General features: G+C 35.0%; 3 protein-coding genes across 4 annotated transcripts; all 3 read right to left on the reverse strand.

Annotated features, from left to right (window-relative positions):
- Window positions 1-1372: 1372 nt before the first annotated feature.
- On the reverse strand, window positions 1373-6100 carry LOC117331538 (manganese-dependent ADP-ribose/CDP-alcohol diphosphatase-like). 2 transcript variants are annotated; one of them, XM_033890286.1, is made up of 4 exons: window positions 5872-6100; window positions 5028-5128; window positions 2705-3311; window positions 1373-2256 (listed from the first exon to the last, which is right to left on the reverse strand). In XM_033890286.1, exons 2-4 carry the CDS (start codon window positions 5112-5114, stop codon window positions 1949-1951), a joined length of 1002 nt encoding a protein of 333 aa, XP_033746177.1. In that variant the 5' UTR covers window positions 5115-5128; window positions 5872-6100; the 3' UTR covers window positions 1373-1948. The 2 variants fall into 2 exon arrangements, with proteins under 2 accessions (XP_033746177.1, XP_033746184.1); XM_033890293.1 differs by lacking the exons at window positions 5028-5128; window positions 5872-6100 and having other exon boundaries at window positions 2705-3456.
- A 4196-nt stretch (window positions 6101-10296) lies between these two features.
- Window positions 10297-14940, reverse strand: LOC117331549 (manganese-dependent ADP-ribose/CDP-alcohol diphosphatase-like). Its single transcript, XM_033890305.1, has 3 exons — window positions 14903-14940; window positions 13966-14640; window positions 10297-11472 (listed from the first exon to the last, which is right to left on the reverse strand). Exons 2-3 carry the CDS (start codon window positions 14633-14635, stop codon window positions 11165-11167), a joined length of 978 nt encoding a protein of 325 aa, XP_033746196.1. The 5' UTR covers window positions 14636-14640; window positions 14903-14940; the 3' UTR covers window positions 10297-11164.
- A 3168-nt stretch (window positions 14941-18108) lies between these two features.
- Window positions 18109-23295, reverse strand: LOC117331556 (manganese-dependent ADP-ribose/CDP-alcohol diphosphatase-like). Its single transcript, XM_033890319.1, has 3 exons — window positions 23163-23295; window positions 20952-21669; window positions 18109-20343 (listed from the first exon to the last, which is right to left on the reverse strand). The coding sequence occupies exons 1-3, from the start codon at window positions 23274-23276 to the stop codon at window positions 20036-20038; spliced, it is 1140 nt and encodes a 379-aa protein (XP_033746210.1). The 5' UTR covers window positions 23277-23295; the 3' UTR covers window positions 18109-20035.
- Between the last annotated feature and the right edge of the window lie 589 nt (window positions 23296-23884).

Below are 23884 nucleotides of genomic sequence, written 5' to 3' on the forward strand. Positions count from 1 at the left end.
TAAGATTATACACTATATGTAATAGTTTTATAAAATGGCACAAATCCCTTTGTAAATAAAGGTCATGACCTACTTCAGGAAAATAGACTAATCCATGTGTGGCGCCGTCCTTATGAAAGCAAACATGTAAACACTCCTATATCTGAGTGTCATGGGAAACTCGAGTCGTGGTAACTGCAAAATGCATGATCATGCACACAAACACTAGTCCCCAGACAGATCTTATTGTAGTAAATATGTCATCATTTAACCCCAACATGTTCTATTCAAACACTCCTTGTTATCGCTATTTCGTGAAAAGTACCCGAGGGATTTTCCTCAAATTTCACATTAGTGGTCGCTAGTTGTGGCAGTTCATTTTTCACCGACAGGTTTGTTCTCACTCCTTCTTAACAATCACATCATTGATTGATATTTATTGGTTCTATGTACGACTGATCATTTCTCTGCTTTTCCTTCTTTCCTCATTTCCTCTTAATAATCACAAAGAAAACCTACATATGAAATCAAAGAAAGATTGTTATCCAAATCAAAACAGAATAGACACAACGAAGCACAAAGAGGAACCTATATGTCTACAAGTCTGAGAAATATCCCTACATTACTTTTCAAGGAACCTATATGTCTACAAGTCTGAGAAATATCCCTACATTACTTTTCAAGGAACCTATATGTCTACAAGTCTGAGAAATATCCCTACATTACTTTTCAAGGAACCTATATGTCTACAAGTCTGAGAAATATCCCTACATTACTTTTCAAGGAACCTATATGTCTACAAGTCTGAGAAATATCCCTACATTACTTTTCAAGGAACCTATATGTCTACAAGTCTGAGAAATATCCCTACATTACTTTTCAAGAAAAAGCAGCAATAACAAACTTGAATTGTCAAAATCCAAGATGGCCATTTGTCGGCCATTGTGGCACGCTTAGGAACCAAGGGAAAGCTATATGTGAAGTTTGTGAAATATCCTTTCAGTACAATGTACAGAAATATTGATTACGAACTTCAGTTGTCAAAATCCAAGATGGTTGCCTGTCGGTCATATTGTTTTCCCCAGTCAGACTCAAAATTGAATGGGTACAACTCGGGACCAAGGAGAACCTACATGTGATGTTTGAGGGATTCCAAAAAGTGAATGTAAAAATATATGTTAACAAAGAAAGAAAGAAAGAAAGAAAGAGAGAATGAAATGACGAAGGTAACACGATTTGCTGTTTATAAGAAAGTATACTAGAAGTTCTACAAACAAGTTCTACCTATGATCTTATAGCTTGATATTGGTAAGTTTGAAAGATGACGAAAAGTTGAATATCGTCTTTAGTTTTGCATTATATCCGTCAATTAACGTAACAACACGTTATGTTATACCGTTAGAAAATTTTAATATTCACAGTTTAAAACCTGTTTTCTCCCATCAAATAAGTACATACTATCGGAAGTCCTCATCACCAACGTTATAAAAGCAATACAATATAGTAAAGTGTATCAAAATAAAGTTTGCCACGCCCCATTCCGTAACATAACCAGATAGGGTCCATCTAGTCAGATGGAAGTTGACATACGAGTTACATAAACAACAAAATAACAAGGACGATTTCTTCAAAATAAATTAGAATGTAGTAAAATATACAATTTGTGTCTATATACAAATGTAGGTCTATATATTAAACGAGAGGCATGCTTTATTTTAAAGAAAAATATAACGTTTTAATAATACATTGATTAAGTTTCCTTAGAAACTGATTTAACACGCCTTGAAACTATAGATACACGTATTTCATTTTGAATAAAAAAAATCCAGAAAGAGGAAAGAGTAAAATAGTTTTGTAGGAGTTAGTTCCTCTGTCCTGGATGATATCACACGAGGGTTTGTTTTTAAGAAAAATAATGTATCAAAATAGCATATTGATTGACGCTTGTTTCATTTTGATTAAAAAATAGTTAATTTTCATGGAGAGGAAATCGAAGTAAAGTTTCGTAGGAGGAGTAACTCCCTCTGCCTTGGATGGTAAGTCGGTCGTTGTAAAGGTATGCTGTGGCATAGGAATCGGATTCCATACTTTCGACAGTTCCCGGAAACGTCACGTGAAGGATACCGGAAGTATCGACACTACTTCCGCCCTTGTGATCATGACCGGCCAAGTAGCAAACGACACACCCACTGAACTCGGTCACGACGTCCATGGCATCAGTACAATTCAATAATAAATCCATGTTGTCTGCACTTTGTTCAAATATAGGACAATGACCTGGAATATCAAATAAACAAATAAACTATTTGTGTCTTCACAGCTCACACATGTATGTAGGTATGGTTTAGAGGTCAATGAAAATACAATTTTGTAATACAGTTTATTACGGTATTTGAACTTTATCGCCCAATTGGAAATAAATATTATGAAGATGTGCACTAAAATTATCATTTAAATAATTATGTCGTGATGGGACCATCCATTATGTCTTTTTGAATTCATCAACATTCCTTAGCCTAAACGAGGAAATTCCCAAACTTAAAATTTTCTGCATTGGTGAAACTTGCACCTGCTATTTACGTTGTCTCGAGGCCGTTGTAAGCTGAAGATTCTGATGGCGCATCTTGTACCTGGTAGTGTGGTTCCGGTTGTGTTGTGTATCAAATTAGTCGAATACTAGCAATTGGGGTCGCTGATGAATACCTGTGTTTACATTTTTACTTACCCATAACAATAACATTCTCTCTGTTTGATGTAGCCTCTCGGAGGTGTTCCTTTAGCCATTCTAGTTGTGACACGGATAAGGCACCATTCAACTTTAGAAAACGACGACATTTTCCATGAAGTCCATCCGGATCGTTCAAATTCTCCTTAGGGTTGTTCCCCTTTATTATCGCCTCGGCTTCTTTATACTCAGATGAGTCTTCCGGTAACCCTAGCATGCTTATTTCATAACAGTTCAGCACGACAACTTTCAACTTACGGTGTATGTTGATTGAGTAATAAGATTTTCCTTTAGGACATTCACATTTGGGCATGTTACCGCTAAATAAAGTGGAGCGCATGAGTTCTTCTTGTGTGAAGTTATACAGTTCATGATTTCCCCACGTGTGGTATATCGGCCCCGGAAATGCTTTGAGTACCTCCAAAATCGTAGTTAAGGCACCTTCGGAAGCGTTCTCCTCTTTGTTAAATCCATCAATGACATCACCCAGTTGAAGGACACAATCGACTTTTTCAGCTTTCCAGTCCGTGATTGCCCGCTGTAGCAAGGTCAATGCCTTTCGGTAAAATCTCAAACGTGTTTTCCGGAAGTTGTATCTATCTTCTATGTCAGCGTACTGGACATCTGCAATTATTCCCAGTTTACACACTACTTCCTTCCCCCGGATCAACTCGGTATTTCCGTTACAATCCATCTTGGTAACGATACCTGAAATTAGTGCGTCAGTAACTTATGATTATCATATATATATTACTATTTATATTATTTTTCTCTCGGTACAACTACGACAGGAAATTCAAATCTATATATGATACATTGTGCTAATAAATAGATATATAACTTAGCAACACAAATGACGTATTTGAGAAATCAACATGCATTACGAAATTGTATACAAATGATAATTAAGTCACTATGGAAATTGTTACCAAGTCCCTGTGTCCTGTTTGACGTCATAATGAACTTAAGGAGAAGACTTTTTACTTAAAAATGTGACGATGTATCATGTATACTATGCTCAAATTCAAGTTCATTTATTACTTTGAGTCTTACGACTCATCAGTGTAAACATATGATATACAGTATATTTACATATATACAAAATGTTAAATTGGCCACAGGAGAATGAACAAAGCAATAATATAATATAATAGTAACATCAATCCATATTATTATTACAATATATATATATATATCTCATGCTTGTGATCGGCACTTATTTGCCGCTAACAGATATTTCCCAAGATTACACAAGTCTTTAACATTATTTGTATTAAGTAATTGAGTAAGCTTATATACACTTGGATTATTTCTATAATAATATTTTAAATACTTCTGTCTTAAATCAGAATACCTAGTACAAACTAAAACAAAATGAAATTCGACTTCTATATCATTAAGATTACATAGAGTACAAACTCTTTTACTTCTATCAATGCCAACATATCGCCCAGATTCAATATTCAACTTGTGAGCTGACAGTCTGAGCCGAGCAATTTCTTTCGTATAGCTGATATTAACTGATTTTGTTAGATACGATTGTAATAGAATTTTATCATTTACTTCCCTGTAAAGCAAACCTTTCGACATATCTATAATAGCACTATATCCATTTTGATTAAAAATGTCAAATAATCTTTCCTTAATTATTGCAAAAGTAAAATCGTTTCCATTCTGGGCGTCCCAAATATAACCTAAGCCTAAGCGATTCAAATCATCTTTGATTTCACAGACCCATTGGTCCTTAAATAGGAGCATATTTTCATAACACGATTTCAATATACAATTTTCAGTATTGAGCAATTTAAACCAATATCTAAAAATTCTAAGTTTCCTTGTTATGTACATGGATAACGGCCTAATTCGAAATATAAAATCATATTTGGAGTAGATTTGCGCACACCTAACAACCTTTTACAAAAATTGACATGAAGTTTTTCGATATCATAGCCTTTATGGAATCTCCATATTTCTGAACCATAATTGACTATGCTACTGACATATGTATCAAACACTGCTATTTGAGTCTCAATATTAAAATACTGTTTCTTACATACCCTCATTAATGCAAATAATGCTTTTCGACCTTGTTCAGATATTTTTTTCTGTGTTTGTTTAAATTTTCCATTATAATTCAATAAAACTCTAGATAGTTGAATTCATTCACTATCTCTAAAACACACCCATCATATTTCCAATTTTCATTATCTTTCAATTTCCCCCCATTTCTAAAAACAACAATCTTTGTCTTGGAAGTGTTTACAGTTAGGCCCCACTTGGTAGTGTAATTAAGCAGGGAGTCTATAGCATTTTTATCTTCTATGTCAGCGTACTGGACATCTGCAATTATTCCCAGTTTACACACTACTTCCTTCCCCCGGATCAACTCGGTATTTCCGTTACAATCCATCTTGGTAACGATACCTGAAATTAGTGCGTCAGTAACTTATGATTATCATATATATATTACTATTTATATTATTTTTCTCTCGGCACAACTACGACAGGAAATTCAAATCTATATCTTCGGATCACCAACACAGAGTGTATATGATACATTGTGCTAATAAATAGATATATAACTTAGCAACACAAATGACGTATTTGAGAAATCAATATGCATTACGAAATTGTATACAAATGATAATTAAGTCACTATGGAAATTGGTACCAAGGCCCTGTGTCTTGTTTGACGTCATAATGAACTTAAGGAGAAGACTTTTTACTTAAAAATGTGACGATGTATCATGTATACTATGCAGATATGATAGGCGTTCGTTTAATACATTATTGCGGGACAGCATACTTTGATGAAGTTGTCGACATCTGATTATTAAAAAGAATGTTGACGACTGGTAATTACTAGGTCCTACATATTGCCTGCACATGGACTCTTGCAAGTCTATACATACGGGTATTCATTAGATATACACTGTACATGCACACTGCAAGTCAGTCTAATTATAGTACATGATCGACACGTTGTATGTTATAATCAAAACATTTGTGCCCTGATACACATACTATGTACAAGTTTAAATAACGTTTGGTTTCACCTAGGCTCTGTTCCGTCAGGTAACCACATTAATATACTTAATGTATTACTTCAATACATTGTACACGTCACATGTTTAAGTACCTACTCTAATACTGTATTGTACCCCTACCTGTGTTGATCTGTTAATCTAGTGTATGACCTCTCTCTCCTTCTACATGTAGATAACGTAGGGTAGTTTATCTGTCGATATGACAACCTCGGCAAACAAGTATCATACTTGAACTTGGATTTCGTCACCAATTGAAGAATTAAACAGGCTGTAATAACTTTGTCAATATTGTCACTGTAACTCGGTCGGGGTGGAAACCCAGAACGGGAGGTAACTCTAACACAAAATACACACGGAAACAATTCGTAACCGGATCTGGGTACGGATGAATAACACATGAGCTTTATGTACACATTACACACACGTGCTGTTGTCTCGTTCCCGATACACAGGCATGGTGCTCGTAAATCAATGCCCCCGGTTTGTACTTAGTATACTTAATTATTCATGAGAAAGATATATTAAACCTATAAATAATATACTGAAACAATATGGTTGCTAATTTGCTGTGTTTTTCTAACGTGATCACTGAGCAGGAATAGGTTTACTACGTGATCGAGCACCCCGATAAGTGTTTTAGTCAACTTTGCAATATAATAAACATAAAAAATCATAATTCCGGATTAGCATTAGTGGTGCTTGAAATACTTTTTAGACACCACCAAATCCACCATAGCAAGTGGTAACAGAGGCCAATGGCTGGTTAACAGCTCGTGGAGAAAACAGGGAACCCAATGGAGCTGTATCACTGTATCTGTTAAACTGATAACCACTTTATTCAAATGTCATTCTCGGCCCCACCGACTGCTAAGCTATCAAGATTCAAAATTCATTTATTTCTCATTCAACTAAATATATGGTACAGAAATAATACATTAACATACTACGATATACAGTATATAATAATATTGCAGCTTTGATTTACACAGGAGAACAGACATTGTCATTAATACATTTGATAAACTTACATTTTCTGAACTTTCTTATACTTGAACAGTTCATACTCTTTCACATAGTATTACCAAGTAAATTTCTAATTTGTATATTAAATTCTGGACATTCTGAAATGTAATGAAATTAATCACCAGTTTTATTACTTCTACATGATTAACATATCCTTTCAGCTCTATCTATATTTCCCGCCACCTGTTAGTTTCAACTGGTAATATCTGATTACATATTCTAAGTTTCGTTGTACCAAAGTGAAACGAAGGGGAGTAACTCTGATAGATCAGAATAGTCAATAAGGTCTCTGGGCCTCTCGGCGCTACCACAGGCGCTTGCATAGAAAATGTGATTTTCATTATTTTTTTATATGACAGTGGTACATGTATGTGTACTCTGTAAAGTACAAGGTTGGCAACTCCGCCACGAGCGAAACGGCACCCCATCTCACTTTAATTGACTAAAAAACACATTTATTCAAACTGACACGGCGCATACTATATACTACCGTCATCTAGAAACATTCATCTTTAACCTACCATGTCACTTAATACGAATTGTAACATCCAAAACACAATAATCCGTGAAAACATCGCCGAATTCCTCCAACAAAACACCATTTTTTCAAACTGCTCCCTCAGCCTATCCAGATTCTTCATTTACATACGGGGTTGAAAGGTCATGCGATTATATAATCGACTGTCACCAGGTGCATTTTTTTGGGGTCATCTCGGCATACCTTATTTTACAGGTCCATGTACAGGACGTATCAATCAGCGAAATAATAAATAATAGTGTAAAATCATTAAAAAATATCTCTCATATACTTGTATTTATAAGACACATTTTGCATTTACCTGCTAAAATTTTTCCAGGGGGAGTACCCACGGTTGTATTTGTAAAATGTGTGGAAATATTGGTACACATGTATACGTTCCAGTAACCTGATGACAGTCTTATTCGTGATTCACTTTTCTTTTTGTTCGTCCTGATTTCAGTAAACTGACAAAAGTTAATCAATAAATAAGCATTTTGTTCTACCTTTGTGACAAAAGTATGCTAATCCATTTGCCTTATATCTTTTTTTTCTTTTTTTTTTTTTAATTTTCAAGTATAAAATGTCTAGGCCTACTACGTGAATGTGATTGCACAATAGGCATTCTTGACTTCGTTTGCTTTTCCTGTGTACTGTCATATACGGTGCATGGTACTCTCACGTTCAAAATGATAAATAATTTATGATTATAAATCATCGTTCATTCGACGAAACTCTTCAAATATTCGTAAATTAGACGAAACTCTTCAACGTGCCGAAGCGTTTTCCGGACAAAATGCATGCGGAGATGACCCAAAAAAGTGCACCTGGTGACAGTCGATGATATAATCGCATGACCTTTCAACCCCCTATGTAAATGAAGAATCTGGATAGGCTGAGGGAGCAGTTTGAATAATAGTGTTTTGTTGGAGGAGTTCGGCGATGTTTTCACGGATTATTGTGTTTTGGATGTAACAATTCGTATTGAGTGACACGGTAGGTTAAAGATGAATGTTTTTAGATGACAGTATTATATATAGTATGCGCCGTTTCAGTTTGAATAAATGTGTTTTTTAGTCGATTGAAGTGAGATGGGGTGCCGTTTCGATCGTGGCGGAGTTTCCGGCCTTCCGTATTACACAGTACACATACCACTAATATCTTTTTTTTTTTAATTCTCATTTTCTATGCAAGCGCCTGTGGGCGCTACAGCATACGCTCACTTGACCTTCGGACAGGTGAGCTAAAAACTATATATATACGTATGGAAAGTATATGATCTGAACGTAATATTACTATATTTGTTTGCGTTGCAACCGGTTTTGATGCAGAAATTGTTCGGAGAAGTGAGGTGGTAGATTTGTTATTATATCCACTAGCGTCCTCGTCTTAATCCCAATAAGATCCTTATATATATATATATATATAGTGCTAGACTGGCAACCAGCCCCGCCCCCTCCCTTTTTTGTTTTTGTTTTTTGTTTGTTAGAATTGCTCCACTTAAACTCTAATACTTGATTATCTCCCCTAGTTTTGAATTTAGAAACTGTAGAATCAGATATAACCTCGATACCGATATCATGAAGCTCAATTTGATTGATGATATTGATATTCTACAGACATGTGTCCAGTCTAACATTGTGTCCGTGATTCCACCGTAGATTCTTTTATTATTACAAGTTATTATCTTCTACAGATCGATTACAAATCTTTACTAACCGGTCTTAACTGAAACAGAAGCATAAGAGGAGACTCAATTGGAATGTTTGAAAAAGCAAACAATATCTTACGATAGTTTGAATGGTTTTATTTGCCTTTAGCTTTTCGGCTTATCAGCATGAACATATACAACACATTTCAAAGTAATATTGAATACGTGATTCAGGAAATACAGACACATTTGATAGCTTAGTAGCAGCAATGAGAAACTTTGAAATGCTATCTGTTTTCTTCCCAATTTTAACTATAAGTAATTTGACTAGCTTTAACATAAATGCTATATTCTATAGTATCCATCAATGTTACAGTAAACATGGTAGATTATATCAGAAGACATGGAAAGATCAACCTCAAGACATCGAATAGAAGAAGAAAAAATAATGATAATGCCCAATAGAAGTCTCACTCGATCTAAGTGACATTGGCTCCATTGGTAAAAATAGACACATTTGAGGATCATACCATTTTCGGGCCTGTGTGTATTTGGATTACATAGGTGGTGCCCCTTGTTTCATGATGTTGAGAGTTGACCGCAGTGAAATGGACACAAACCTTTAATCATCAATATAACATTATCTGACCGTATCATTAATATAACATTATCTGACCGTATCATTAATATAACATTATCTGACCGTATCATCAATATAACATTATCTGACCGTATCATTAATATAACATTATCTGACCGTATCATTAATATAACATTATCTGACCGTATCATTAATATAACATTATCTGACCGTATCATTAATATAACATTATCTGACCGTATCATTAATATAACATTATCTGACCGTATCATCAATATAACATTATCTGACCGTATCATCAATATAACATTATCTGACCGTATCATTAATATAACATTATCTGACCGTATCATTAATATAACATTATCTGACCGTATCATCAATATACCATTATCTGACCGTATCATCAATATAACATTATCTGACCGTATCATCAATATAACATTATCTGACCGTATCATCAATATAACATTATCTGACCGTATCATTAATATAACATTATCTGACCGTATCATTAATATAACATTATCTGACCGTATCATTAATATTACATTATCTGACCGTATCATTAATATAACATTATCTGACCGTATCATTAATATAACATTATCTGACCGTATCATTAATATAACATTATCTGACCGTATCATTAATATAACATTATCTGACCGTATCATTAATATAACATTATCTGACCGTATCATTAATATAACATTATCTGACCGTATCATTAATATAACATTATCTGACCGTATCATCAATATAACATTATCTGACCGTATCATCAATATAACATTATCTGACCGTATCATTAATATAACATTATCTGACCGTATCATTAATATAACATTATCTGACCGTATCATCAATATACCATTATCTGACCGTATCATCAATATAACATTATCTGACCGTATCATCAATATAACATTCTCTGACCGTATCATCAATATAACATTATCTGACCGTATCATCAATATAACATTATCTGACCGTATCATTAATATAACATTATCTGACCGTATCATTAATATAACATTATCTGACCGTATCATCAATATAACATTATCTGACCGTATCATCAATATAACATTATCTGACCGTATCATTAATATAACATTATCTGACCGTATCATTAATATAACATTATCTGACCGTATCAAACACAAAAATCATTGTTATTACCAATGTTTCAAATTCAAAATGTATACCGTAGCCTAAAGCGCTCTATAACAGTTAAATGTACTTGTTAAAATCTCTATAAAGCACATGGCAAATGTCTGACTTGACAATTCTAATATTAGCAGGTCAATGTCGAAAAAAGCCCCAACAAAAAACCTACAAAAATAAACACAAAAATAATAAACATACAAAATAAAATAAGTTTAAAAAAATGCCAATTTCGAAGTCAACGTAAAAAAGGTAAAAACATTATAAGGATTTTCTGTGGAATATTGCCATGAAATGAACCTGTGTATGTATGGTAGCGTCAATTATTATTATTATTATTATATATTATTTTGTCAGGTTTTAGATATATCGACTTCATTTTCACAATTCGCAAAACAAAACGCCTTAAGTGGTAAAAAATCATTATGTGTTCCTCTGCTTCTGAGTTGGTCTAGATCCGATCATAGGGAAATTTGAGTTTTGTTTCATATGAAGAGTAACTTCCTTTGCCCCGTATTGCTAAGTGGTCACTATAGAGGTATGCTGTTGCATAGGCATCCATTTCCTGACTTTCTATAGTTCCGGCAAAAGTCACGTGCAGTATACCGGAACTATCTACATAACTTCCGCCCTCGTGGAAATGACCGGCAAAGTAGCAGATTACACATGAGCTATATGTAGATATTGCTTCCATGATTTCTGTGTGGTTCAGACATAAAAACATGCTTTCTGCACTGTGCTCACAAATAGGGACATGACCTAAAATAAAAATAAAACAAAGTAATTAACATCAACATGTATATTTTGAGATTTTGAGATACGGCATGCTGGCTGATTCCTTTTTCAGACAATGCATTTAAGAGATAATATTCACGATAACGGCTATTCTTTTTCAATAATTAAACTTCATTTAATACCAATTAATTCATAGTTAGTCCAGTCAACTACAGGTTACAGTTTGGCAGGTACTGGCATTATTATCAATGTTAACATGGTATTGTTCCTTACCCATTATACTGACATTGTCCTGTTAACATGGTATTGTTCCTTACCCATTACGATGGCATTGTCCTGTTAACACGGTATTGTTCCTTACCCATTACACTGACATTGTCCTGTTTACATGGTATTGTTCCTTACCCATTACACTGACATTGTCCTGTTAACACGGTATTGTTCCTTACCCATTACGATGATATTGTCCTGTTAACACGGTATTGTTCCTTACCCATTATGATGACATTGTCCTGTTAACACGGTATTGTTCCTTACCCATTACACTGACATTGTCCTGTTAACATGGTATCGTTCCTTACCCATTACACTGACATTGTCCTGTTAACACGGTATTGTTCCTTACCCATTACACTGACATTGTCCTGTTAACACGGTATTGTTCCTTACCCATTACACTGACATTGTCCTGTTAACACGGTATTGTTCCTTACCCATTACGATGATATTGTCCTGTTAACACGGTATTGTTCCTTACCCATTACGATGACATTGTCCTGTTAACACGGTATTGTTCCTTACCCATTACACTGACATTGTCCTGTTAACACGGTATTGTTCCTTACCCATTACGATGATATTGTCCTGTTAACATGGTATCGTTCCTTACCCATTACACTGACATTGTCCTGTTAACACGGTATTGTTCCTTACCCATTATGATGACATTGTCCTGTTAACATGGTATTGTTCCTTACCCATTACGATGATATTGTCCTGTTAACACGGTATTGTTCCTTACCCATCATAATGACATTGTCCTGTTAACATGGTATTGTTCCTTACCCATTACGATGGCATTGTCCTGTTTACACGGTATTGTTCCTTACCCATTACACTGACATTGTCCTGTTAACATGGTATCGTTCCTTACCCATTACACTGACATTGTCCTGTTAACATGGTATCGTTCCTTACCCATTACGATGACATTGTCCTGTTAACACGGTATTGTTCCTTACCCATTACAGTGACATTGTCCTGTTAACACGGTATTGTTCCTTACCCATCATAATGACATTGTCCTGTTAACACGGTATTGTTCCTTACCCATCATAATGACATTGTCCTGTTAACATGGTATTGTTCCTTACCCATTACGATGACATTGTCCTGTTAACACGGTATTGTTCCTTACCCATTACACTGACATTGTCCTGTTAACATGGTATCGTTCCTTACCCATAACGATGACATTGTCCTGTTAACACGGTATTGTTCCTTACCCATTACAGTGACATTGTCCTGTTAACACGGTATTGTTCCTTACCCATTACACTGACATTGTCCTGTTAACATGGTATCGTTCCTTACCCATTACACTGACATTGTCCTGTTAACACGGTATTGTTCCTTACCCATTACACTGACATTGTCCTGTTAACATGGTATTGTTCCTTACCCATTACGATGACATTGTCCTTTTAACACGGTATTGTTCCTTACCCATTACACTGACATTGTCCTGTTAACATGGTATTGTTCCTTACCCATTACACTGACATTGTCCTGTTAACATGGTATTGTTCCTTACCCATTACACTGACATTGTCCTGTTAACACGGTATTGTTCCTTACCCATTACGATGACATTGTCCTGTTAACACGGTATTGTTCCTTACCCATTACACTGACATTGTCCTGTTAACATGGTATTGTTCCTTACCCATTACACTGACATTGTCCTGTTTACATGGTATTGTTCCTTACCCATTACACTGACATTGTCCTGTTAACACGGTATTGTTCCTTACCCATTACACTGACATTGTCCTGTTAACATGGTATTGTTCCTTACCCATTACGATGACATTGTCCTTTTAACATGGTATTGTTCCTTACCCATTACACTGACATTGTCCTGTTAACATGGTATTGTTCCTTACCCATTACACTGACATTGTCCTGTTAACACGGTATTGTTCCTTACCCATTACGATGACATTGTCCTGTTAACACGGTATTGTTCCTTACCCATTACACTGACAATGTCCTGTTTACACGGTATTGTTCCTTACCTATAACAATGACACTGTCCTGTTAACACGGTATTGTTCCTTACCCATTACACTGACATTGTCCTGTTAACATGGTATTGTTCCTTACCCATTACACTGACATTGTCCTATTAACACGGTATTGTTCCTTACCCATTACGATGACATTGTCCTGTTAACATGGTATTGTTCCTTACCCATTACGATGACATTGTCCTGTTAACATGGTATTGTTCCTTACCCATTATGATGACATTTTCCTCGTCATTTGTAGCCTTTTGTAAAGTTTCTTTCAGCCATTTCAGTTGCGAATCAGACACCAGTCCATTTAGTTTGACAAACCGACGATTTGTTCCCTGAAGTCCGTCTGGGTTGTTCAAACTCTCATTAGGATTATTTTGTAAGATGAGGTTTTCTGCTTGTTTGTATTCTTCTGAGTGCTTCGGTAGCCCCAGCATGCTTATTTCATAACAATTCAGCACTACAACTTTCAACTTCCGGTGTAGGTTGAAAGAGTAATATGACTTTCCTTCAGGACATGCGCACTGAGGCATGTTGCCACTGAATAGATCAGATCCGCGGAGTTCTTCCTGTGTGAAGTTATACAGTTCATGGTTTCCCCACGTGTGGTAAACTGGACCCGGAAACAGTTTTATAACATCAGTAACTGATGACAGTGCATTTCTCGAAGCGTTGTGTACCTTGTTTAATCCATCTATGATGTCACCAAGTTGTAGAACGGAATCCACTCCCTCGGATGTCCAGCTCCTGATCGCGCGTTCGAGTAGAACGAGAGATTTCCTGTAATTCCTTAGACGAGTTTTATGGAAATTGTACCTCTCATCAATGTCGCCATACTGAACATCGGCTATGATGCCGAAACTACATAACGGGCCACTATTCAGAGTCATGATTTCTGGAAAATAAAATATCACGATAGATATATGTAATAATAGTCATCCGCATTCTTAAATTCATATGTCCTTTACATACCAGCACACATACAACAAACAGTAGATGTGTACAAAGGTAAGTCAAGTCGTCATGCGCTGTTGAATTACCACACCATTGAGTATTATTCTTGTAATGAAATCTGTTTTGGTAGCCTTACTTACGTTGTAGGATTCGATAGAGTTTATATTTAGAGATATGTTTACGAGTGACGGTTTATTTTATACCTGCTATTATGTGAGAAATTCCAAGCCACGTCACCGAATTCACGTCACCAAAAATGATTTCACAACGATTTGTAATCGAAGGGAGACGACTCTCATTGCTCTGTAGGAAATACTGTGAAAGTGTAAGATTTTCACAAGATCCTTGGGAGAAGGGGAGCCTGCATCGTTCACCTGGATATTTCAGTAATTATGGTAAAACACTCTCATTCAAGTTAAACTACAATTATTTTCCAACTTTTGAGCTGCCTCTCCCAACAATGGTTAAAACTAAAGATGGACCAAATCCGGACATTCTTAAAAAAGACACTAGAAACTAAGTCCGGAATCCCTAGGAGTGTGAAAAGGGATGGTAACTCCACCTGGCCCGAATAAAGAGGAAAGCCCTAAAAATAACTTACAAAAGTCAGAAACAATGATGACGGGAAAGTTAACCTTAGTAATAAAGTTTTAAATATCGCTATAACCACAGCAATATAGCAATGAAAATACGTTAACAGATTGTATTAGATCAGTGTATCAATAGAATATGTGCGTGCTAGATATATTTTATAACTTTTAAATGATAAAGAGGTATGGTCTTTGTGAAAGAATTATGTAGTCAATAAATACCATATGAAATTAAGTTAAATTGACATATCAAATAGGAATTTTACACCATCCATCCATGCATGTCTGTTGTCGACGATACGGAGTAAATCGGTTTTTACTCCAACTGAAAATTTCCTATCTCAACATTTTTATTATTATACTAAATTCTTTATATTAAACATGCATTTATGTTAAAAATATCGTTCAAATACGATCAAGAAAAATGTAATGGTATTAAGATACACAACAAAAATATGAAAAAGATATGTCTTGGTGATTCGAACTCCTAACCTTCCGATTGCTAAGCGGTGTTTAGCAATCAAAAAACAGATGCTTCAATGTCTCCATCTATAATTTGCATACTGGACATACATTGTTGTGGACGAGACGATATTGGACATCTACAATGTCACAAGGAAAACATGGAACATACTGGACATACATTGTTGTGGACGAGACGATATTGGACATCTACAATGTCACGAGGAAAACATGGAACATACTGGACATACATTGTTGTGGACGAGACGATATTGGACATCTACAATGTCACAAGGAAAACATGGAACATACTGGACATACATTGTTGTGGACGAGACGATATTGGACATCTACAATGTCACGAGGAAAACATGGAACATACTGGACATACATTGTTGTGGACGAGACGATATTGGACATCTACAATGTCACAAGGAAAACATGGAACATACTGGACATACATTGTTGTGGACGAGACGATATTGGACATCTACAATGTCACGAGGAAAACATGGAACATACTGGACATACATTGTTGTGGCCGAGACGATATTGGACATCTACAATGTCACAAGGAAAACATGGAACATAAATATGAGAAAAGACTGGTTTTTAAACAATGTTTGAAAAAATCTCAGTTGACTTTAAAACAGTCTTATAAAACAACTATACATATCTCTAGTTGTCTTGGGATAAGACTGAACAGTAGCGCCATTGTCATGTTTATATGATATTGTGGTTTTAACTCTGCCCTGTAGTTTTGACATGCCTTTTGCATAACTATTTTCTTGTACTCAGCAGGGATAAACCGCATTATGTTATCAAAATAAGACAAAATGGCTTATTTAGAAACATCACTGTCCTTTTCCTGCATAATTTCGGTTATGACCCCTGAACTTAGAAACTTGGGAATAACTTCAAAAGTCAAATGTTTGACCTTTGTTATTCCAGCTTACAAAAATTGCTTTATCATTGTTTAAGATACTTTCGTTAAAAAAACAATGGTTGTTTATATACAAAGGATGAATCTATGTTACCAAAATACACATCACTTACTTCCTGAACCACAAGCTGTCAACATTTCATGATAAACAATAGGTAATGACTTAATCGGGAAACTTGCAGTAGACAATTTCAAGACCCATTTGAGCATGTATATTTCCAGATCGCTGTATATGACGAGTCCATCCATTTAAAGGAAAAAAAATAATGTAAATGATTTCAGTTTTAACTTCATATCTGGGATATTTAACCCTCCGGTATTTCTCTTACCAATCAAAGCTACTAAATAAGCTCCTTTGTTCCATAAAAATTTAATGCACATTAAACAAAAATCTTCAATATTCATGGGAATAGTTTGCGAGGCAAGAGAATACCACAACGTCTAGACATTAATAAAGAGTTTATAACAGTAGATCAGCCACGGATTACCAAACGAGCTATGCACACTTATGGAAATGTTCAGTTTATTATGCTAAATTTAAATATTTTATCAACTACGTTTTTTTCTTTTCTTCGATACCAGCGCATCCGAGGACGGCTTTTTAAGAATATGAATTTAGCAGTCTTTTGATATATAGAATAAAATTAGATATTGTAAAAGTTGGTCATCCGATGCGCTTTATGTCCAAAAAATGTTTGAATTCGGGAAAACCCCCTCTCGACAGTTGCAAATAGCCCGGTGAATGACTTTACGGTCATTTAAAGAAATATTCATTGCAATTAACAAGCACTTTTTTCGCACATAAGAATATTATATGTTATAGATTTAAGTTTTTTTTAAAAATCAGGTTTTAATGTTTTTTTTCTTGATTTTGTAAACGGTCACCGTTAGGTAGAAACAGAAACATATGCGTCATACCTCTCTGTCTTTAGTAACTTTCCTCAACTCCCTGGGGAGCGCAAAGCCGAAGCTACCAACTTTTGCCTGATTAATTAGAGAACAGAAAACCGGGTAGAGGGCTATCCGTCGCGCCTAGCGCACTGCCCCTCGAGGTACGCAGCAATTAAACATCGGGAACTATAAAAAGAATTATGGAATTGAAAATTCGAATACGTGGTTAACATTTACAAATTTCGAAACTGTTGACTTTTCGTAAGAGAAAAAGGAATATTTCCTTTCGACCGCGGAGAAGTTGACGGACTTGGGAGGGCAAGAGGAAACTCGGATTAGCTAACAGGCAATTCGGCGTTTTAAATGAGGATTCACATAATATGTTTTCGTTTCTGTAATCAAAAATGGAATCAGCCATACAATTAAGTGATTAAATTGAAGCATTGATTCGCGGGGAAATGTTTAGTTCCAGATCAAACTACAGACGTGTATCTTATGCTATACAAATAAAAGTTACACAATCAAAATTAAAACAATTTTTATTTTCATTTAACAAGCTTAGGATTCAACAGTAATTAAAGTTTCCTAAGATAAAACATTTTTACAAAACATTTGAAAGACATATCGTATTAGCCTGCCAATGTATACATGGTGTATAACCCATGCTGATTTTATCATATCCACATCAAAATCAAATACATTTGTAGATTTGAAAATCTTTTTAAGTGTGATTATTGCGAAACCAAATTAGATTCAAACATAATAACACGTATTTGAATTTGATTGATGCTTTCAATGCACAGATTATTCCTGCATATTTTCTTTAAACAAATTCTTGTTTGTAAAAGCATATATTAAAAAAAATTGTACCATTGGCTTGAACATTCACATTAAGGAAAAATAATGCAAGCATTTTCATAATCACCATTGTACACATCCTGTATCATTGGCCTGGCCACAGGGACACAGGATTAAGACAACAGTATCATGATAAGGTAATATGTGCTATCGTATGCCATTTAAAGAATATGATGCACCATTTAAGGTGTAAATCATTCATGTACAGACATGGGAACTTGGCCCAAAATCCATGATCCTGATATGTGTAATATAAGTATCTATGGTAAGATGAGAGCTATTATTACTAGGATCACAAATGATACTAATTTCGTAATACTTGTTGTTGCTTTCAACATTGCATGATATTTCCAAGAGAAGCAAACACATTTTCCTTTACTTTAACACTAAACAGCCATACATAAGTATCAATACTGTAGCTGTTGGAAAACAACATTGTGTTTCCCATGACTTACATTACTATCACTGATATTATTACAAGGTCTGGCTAATATAAAACTTTTTTTTCTGAGGACAGACATGTAACTGTATATCTAAAATTTTAACTAAAAACGGGGAAGTTGGATAAAACAAAACAAGACAATTCGGCTAGTTACAGTCCCCCACACGATTTGAAATCATTGCCAAGAATGCATAGTTCATACAGTTGTAATAAATACCCCGAGTCAATACTCCAAGTTTGAAGTTCCAATGACTATCATTATGCACATATTCTCACAACTATGGTACAAATAGTTCCTTCTAGCATGATATTTTCTTGTGTATTATTCCCAACTTCAAATGATAATATAACATTTTCACTTATACTTAAATGCATTAAATTAAAAGTAGCTATAATTAGAAACTTCTCATTTAAGTTGGGATATGAGAGCATATGTTGTGTCTAGATTAATCAAATATTTTCAAAATATTTCATTACTTGTATAAGAACTTGTGAACACTTTTATAATCGCCTCTGCTTTCACTGAAATGTGGATAAATGATAAATATTTTGCCCCAGTAAAGTTCAAAGCAAATAATTTTTTTTAAAATCAAAATCTATTTCCACATCTTAACTCCATAACACCAAATTCAGACAACTTGTTCCAAGAAAAATAATCATCAAACAATAATTCATAATTGAAAATCCTATTTAAAATTTAACCAAAGATTTAAAGAATGCCCATACAGCTTTATCTGCCAAATCTGTAAAAAAAAAAAATTAAGATCAGAAATGAAAACTTGAACACTCAGATATGTAATAATATATTTAAAACAAAATAAAATATTGAACTTTTCTAAAACGACGTCTGAAATTAAAATACAAATAAAGTACACTAATCCATAAAGAAATAAGTCTAACTGTCTGTGATTTACCAGATACTTGACATAAGGAACAATCTGTCTTAAAGGCAGTGGTTGAAACATGACAACATTTAATTAGTTTATAACAAATTATAATAGAACATTTGAGAAAATTTGACATTTTCTATAAAACTTATAATAAATTATGCTTAAATGAAAGCTAAATGATAAAAAACGTAATTTTCTAAAACTAATGCAAATATATTAATACGGGAATGTTACTGGAGTCCAGCTACAATGTAAGTTGTTTAAGAATCCACAATAGAGTATCGGAGTTTAGTTTGGAAGGAACGATAACTCCCTTTGCCTTGTATAACAAAACTATCTTGGTAGAGGTAGGCTGTAGCGTAAGCGTCTTGTTCAGAGCTCTCCACGGTTCCCGGAAATGTCACGTGCAGTATACCAGAACTGTCAACACAACTTCCGCCCTCGTGGTCGTGTCCGGCCAAGTAACATATTACACATTCGCTATGAGCTGTCAGTATCTGCATAATGTCTTCATAGCCATAACATAAACACACATTGTCTGCACTTTCCTCGTGTACGGATAAATGGCCTGTAAATCGAAACACATGCTTAATATTGATTGGTGAATAAGTGTATCCTGGTTTGAGTACATAACTAAACGCTATATTGTTATTACAACACATATTCATAACAAGACAAAAATTGTGTTGGAAATCCACACTCGTTATTTATGAAGATATTTCAAACGGTTTTATCTATGAGGATAAAAACCACACGTACCGGTCACAATATATATTATTTCCCCATGTATTGCAATACGTTTACTGCCATATTTATATAGCAGCATATAGCAGTCGAGGTGTGTCAAACGAAAGGAGAATAAACGGAAATCTTCCACCAATTTGACATTTAGGAGACAATGCTACAGTGAACATGAACATGCTTTTCCTCCGTGTATAAAGTTAAACAATTCAGGAGAGACATTAATATAAGTAGTATTTATAAGCTTATAAAGTCTAAGCTTGTTTTCCATCCTAATGAAAATGTTTATAGTTATATTACGTCGTGAAACAACTGCAAACATACTATTTAAACTAAAACCAATCAATACAGTTATAATACTGGTGTAACCTCTTTACGTACTAAGATAATTTATAATTCTTTGTATAGTAAAAACTGTCACAAATAAATCCATACCCATAATGATAATATTTGTTTCACTATCTCTGGCCTCCTGTAGGTTCTCCGTCAGCCACTGAAGTTGTGAGGTAGACAGGGTTCCATTGAACTTGACAAATCGTCGTTCTGTTCCTGTTAAGCCTTGTGGCGAGTTCAAATCGTTGTTTGGATTTTTTTCTTTCAGTAATGTTTCTGCTTCTGTATACTCTACAGACCCTTCCTGTAACCCCAGCATGCTTATTTCGTAGCAATTCAGCACCAAGACCTTCAACTTCCGGTGTATATGGAAGGAGTAGTAAGATTTTCCTTTTGGGCATGCACATTGAATGAGGTTTCCGCTGAACAGCGCAGATTTCAGAAGTTCTTCCTGTGTAAAATTGTAAAGTTCATGATTCCCCCATGTGTGGTATACCGGACCCGGAACCAATTTAAGCACTTCAATAACTGCTGCGAGGGCACTATCAGAGGCATTCTCAGCTTTGTTGAACCCATCGATGATGTCTCCAAGTTGAAGGACACAATCGACCTTTTCAGCTCTCCAGTCCGTGACTGCCCTTTGTAACAAGGTCAAGGCCTTTCGATAAAAGCGTAAACGTGTTTTGGCGAAATTGTAACGATCCTCCAGATCAGCATATTGGACATCAGCAATAATGCCGACTTTACATATGGGTTTATTGTTGTGTTGAGTTGATGATACAGGTGTGCAGTTTGTTAACATATCCAAGAAAATGCTGATCTGAAACATAAACATGATATAATTATATGGATCAAATGAATATATTGAATCGCTAAATAGAATTCACGATTACGATACTAAAAAATCATTATAATCTCTCACAAACTGTTGCTCTGTTCAGGTTTTGTTCTTCTTAAACAAATGAAGAGAATAACGATCGATCATGTCTTCTTTAAGAATAATTCTGTTTCTTGTCGCTTTACAATATCTTCTGGGGAAATGGCTCTCAAAACCATCATTTTTTTCGGCATAGCCGTATAATTTTCTTTTGGCTCCGGATATGACGAGACAGGTGGCGTTACTGGTCAAGATGAAGTATGTGATTGGTCAATGTAGCGGTAAATGCAAAATGCAGATATGCAGTTAAAGACGAAACAAAATTAAGATTGAATGCAAGCTGAATAAGTGGATGTATCTATTCAAATGACACATTAATAAAATTATATTCCTGATTCAAATGCAAATGCAGTCTTATTATCACCAAAAATGATTCAAACTGATATAATTTTGTTATCCGTGCTGAAACGCATTCATTGATTAGTTCGTTACTTTATTTCACCAGCAGTTTTACATTATAACCACCAGCATTAAAACTATGCCGTTTATCTTTTTTAAAGATATTTCTTGTTTACTTGTGCTATTTTCATAGTCAGTGTTTTATATGAATATTAATCCAATTAAAATTCAATGCTCGATGAAACCTATTCAGAATGCATGTGCATATCCATTTTTTCACGGGCATTCTCATGTTACCATCCTCTCACTTAACACGGTTTTCATCTTGATGAAGGAGGTGCTTTTCAGGTCAGTAACAGTTTGTATGGTATTCAAACGAGGCATTTTTTAACAGTTTACTGCTTTGCAGTGTGTAAAAATTGTCACATAACAAATAAGGCGAATTTATAATATAATGCGTAACAACCAAGCTGTTACCAACATCTCACACTCCTTTAAACATTCATTATCGAACCAGACCTTGATTATCAACAACCCACTCCTAATTTGTTTCACAATTGCGGCACCTCTCATAGCTGTCATAACAATATTTGTTTCAACAGTTTCAGGTTTTTAACGAGCTAGACCAAGAGTAAGTCTAACTTGATCGGAAGATATGAAATCAGTTACAAGGGGAAAATATCATTATTATTTTTAGAACAACCTAATTAGCTGTGGCTATCAATCAAATACTGAAATCAGAATATTCATGTTTCCTTTAGGACGCACTCAATCCTAAAATAGAGATAGTCTCGAAAACGAACTTCCGATGGAATTTGCTCACGGAACTTGCAAACGATGGATATGGTTTGTATAGAGTACATGAGATGATTGCCTATCGACCATAATTCGGGATCACAATACACATAACGTAAGGCGACTCATCCACATATCTAATGTACATAACTTCACAAGCCCCTGTGATCTGACTTTGGAAACATGGTGGAGAGGAAACGAACTTACACTTAGACATACTGTAAACAAAAAAGTCGACATACCTGATTTGGGCAATGTTGATAATCACGCACAGTTCGGCAGAATAAGGAGACACTCTGACATACACACAGACGGGAGAGATTAAGTGTGAGGGCAGCCCTACACAACAGTTGCATTCACGGTACCGCGACTTCCGATCAAGGGGGGTAACTCTAACACCTTTGCCAACGAAAGCTCTTGGCGACTCGCAGTCTTGAGCAATAATCTGGGAAGTAGGCTAAATGTTAGGCCTTAGATGCCAAATGGAGATGTTATAAGGCTGGGTAGATCTATATATTGTGAGTGATTAGATTTTCCTTTATGTGTGCTCATTTGAGGTCTTCGACAGTACTCATGCCTATTGGACACAACGATGTGTATTTTAGAAGAAATACTTTAAGGTGGATCATCTCATATTCATCGTCAGCATAACTATTCAATATCATCATCAAATATGATAATGGAATCCTAAAAGAGTTAGTATATTCTTATTATATTTATGCTAACTGGTTGATATCAATAAATGACTGTTGTTCAGTAATTGGCATAAAAAACACCTTTTTTTTATGAAAATTTGAGAAAAGTTGACTAGCCGACGAACCTTTGGTTTGAATGCAACACGTACGTGCATATAGGTAACGGGGTCGTCTGTGTCAAGACACACCTGGAATAAGTCTACGTGGGTTAGTCACACGCTTACCCATGTATGGTTACTTTTGTGTGTAATGTAAAACTAAAGAATTCA

The sequence above is a fragment of the Pecten maximus genome, chromosome 1 (assembly GCF_902652985.1).
Source record: "Pecten maximus chromosome 1, xPecMax1.1, whole genome shotgun sequence".
Classification (NCBI taxonomy): Eukaryota; Metazoa; Mollusca; class Bivalvia; order Pectinida; family Pectinidae; genus Pecten; species Pecten maximus.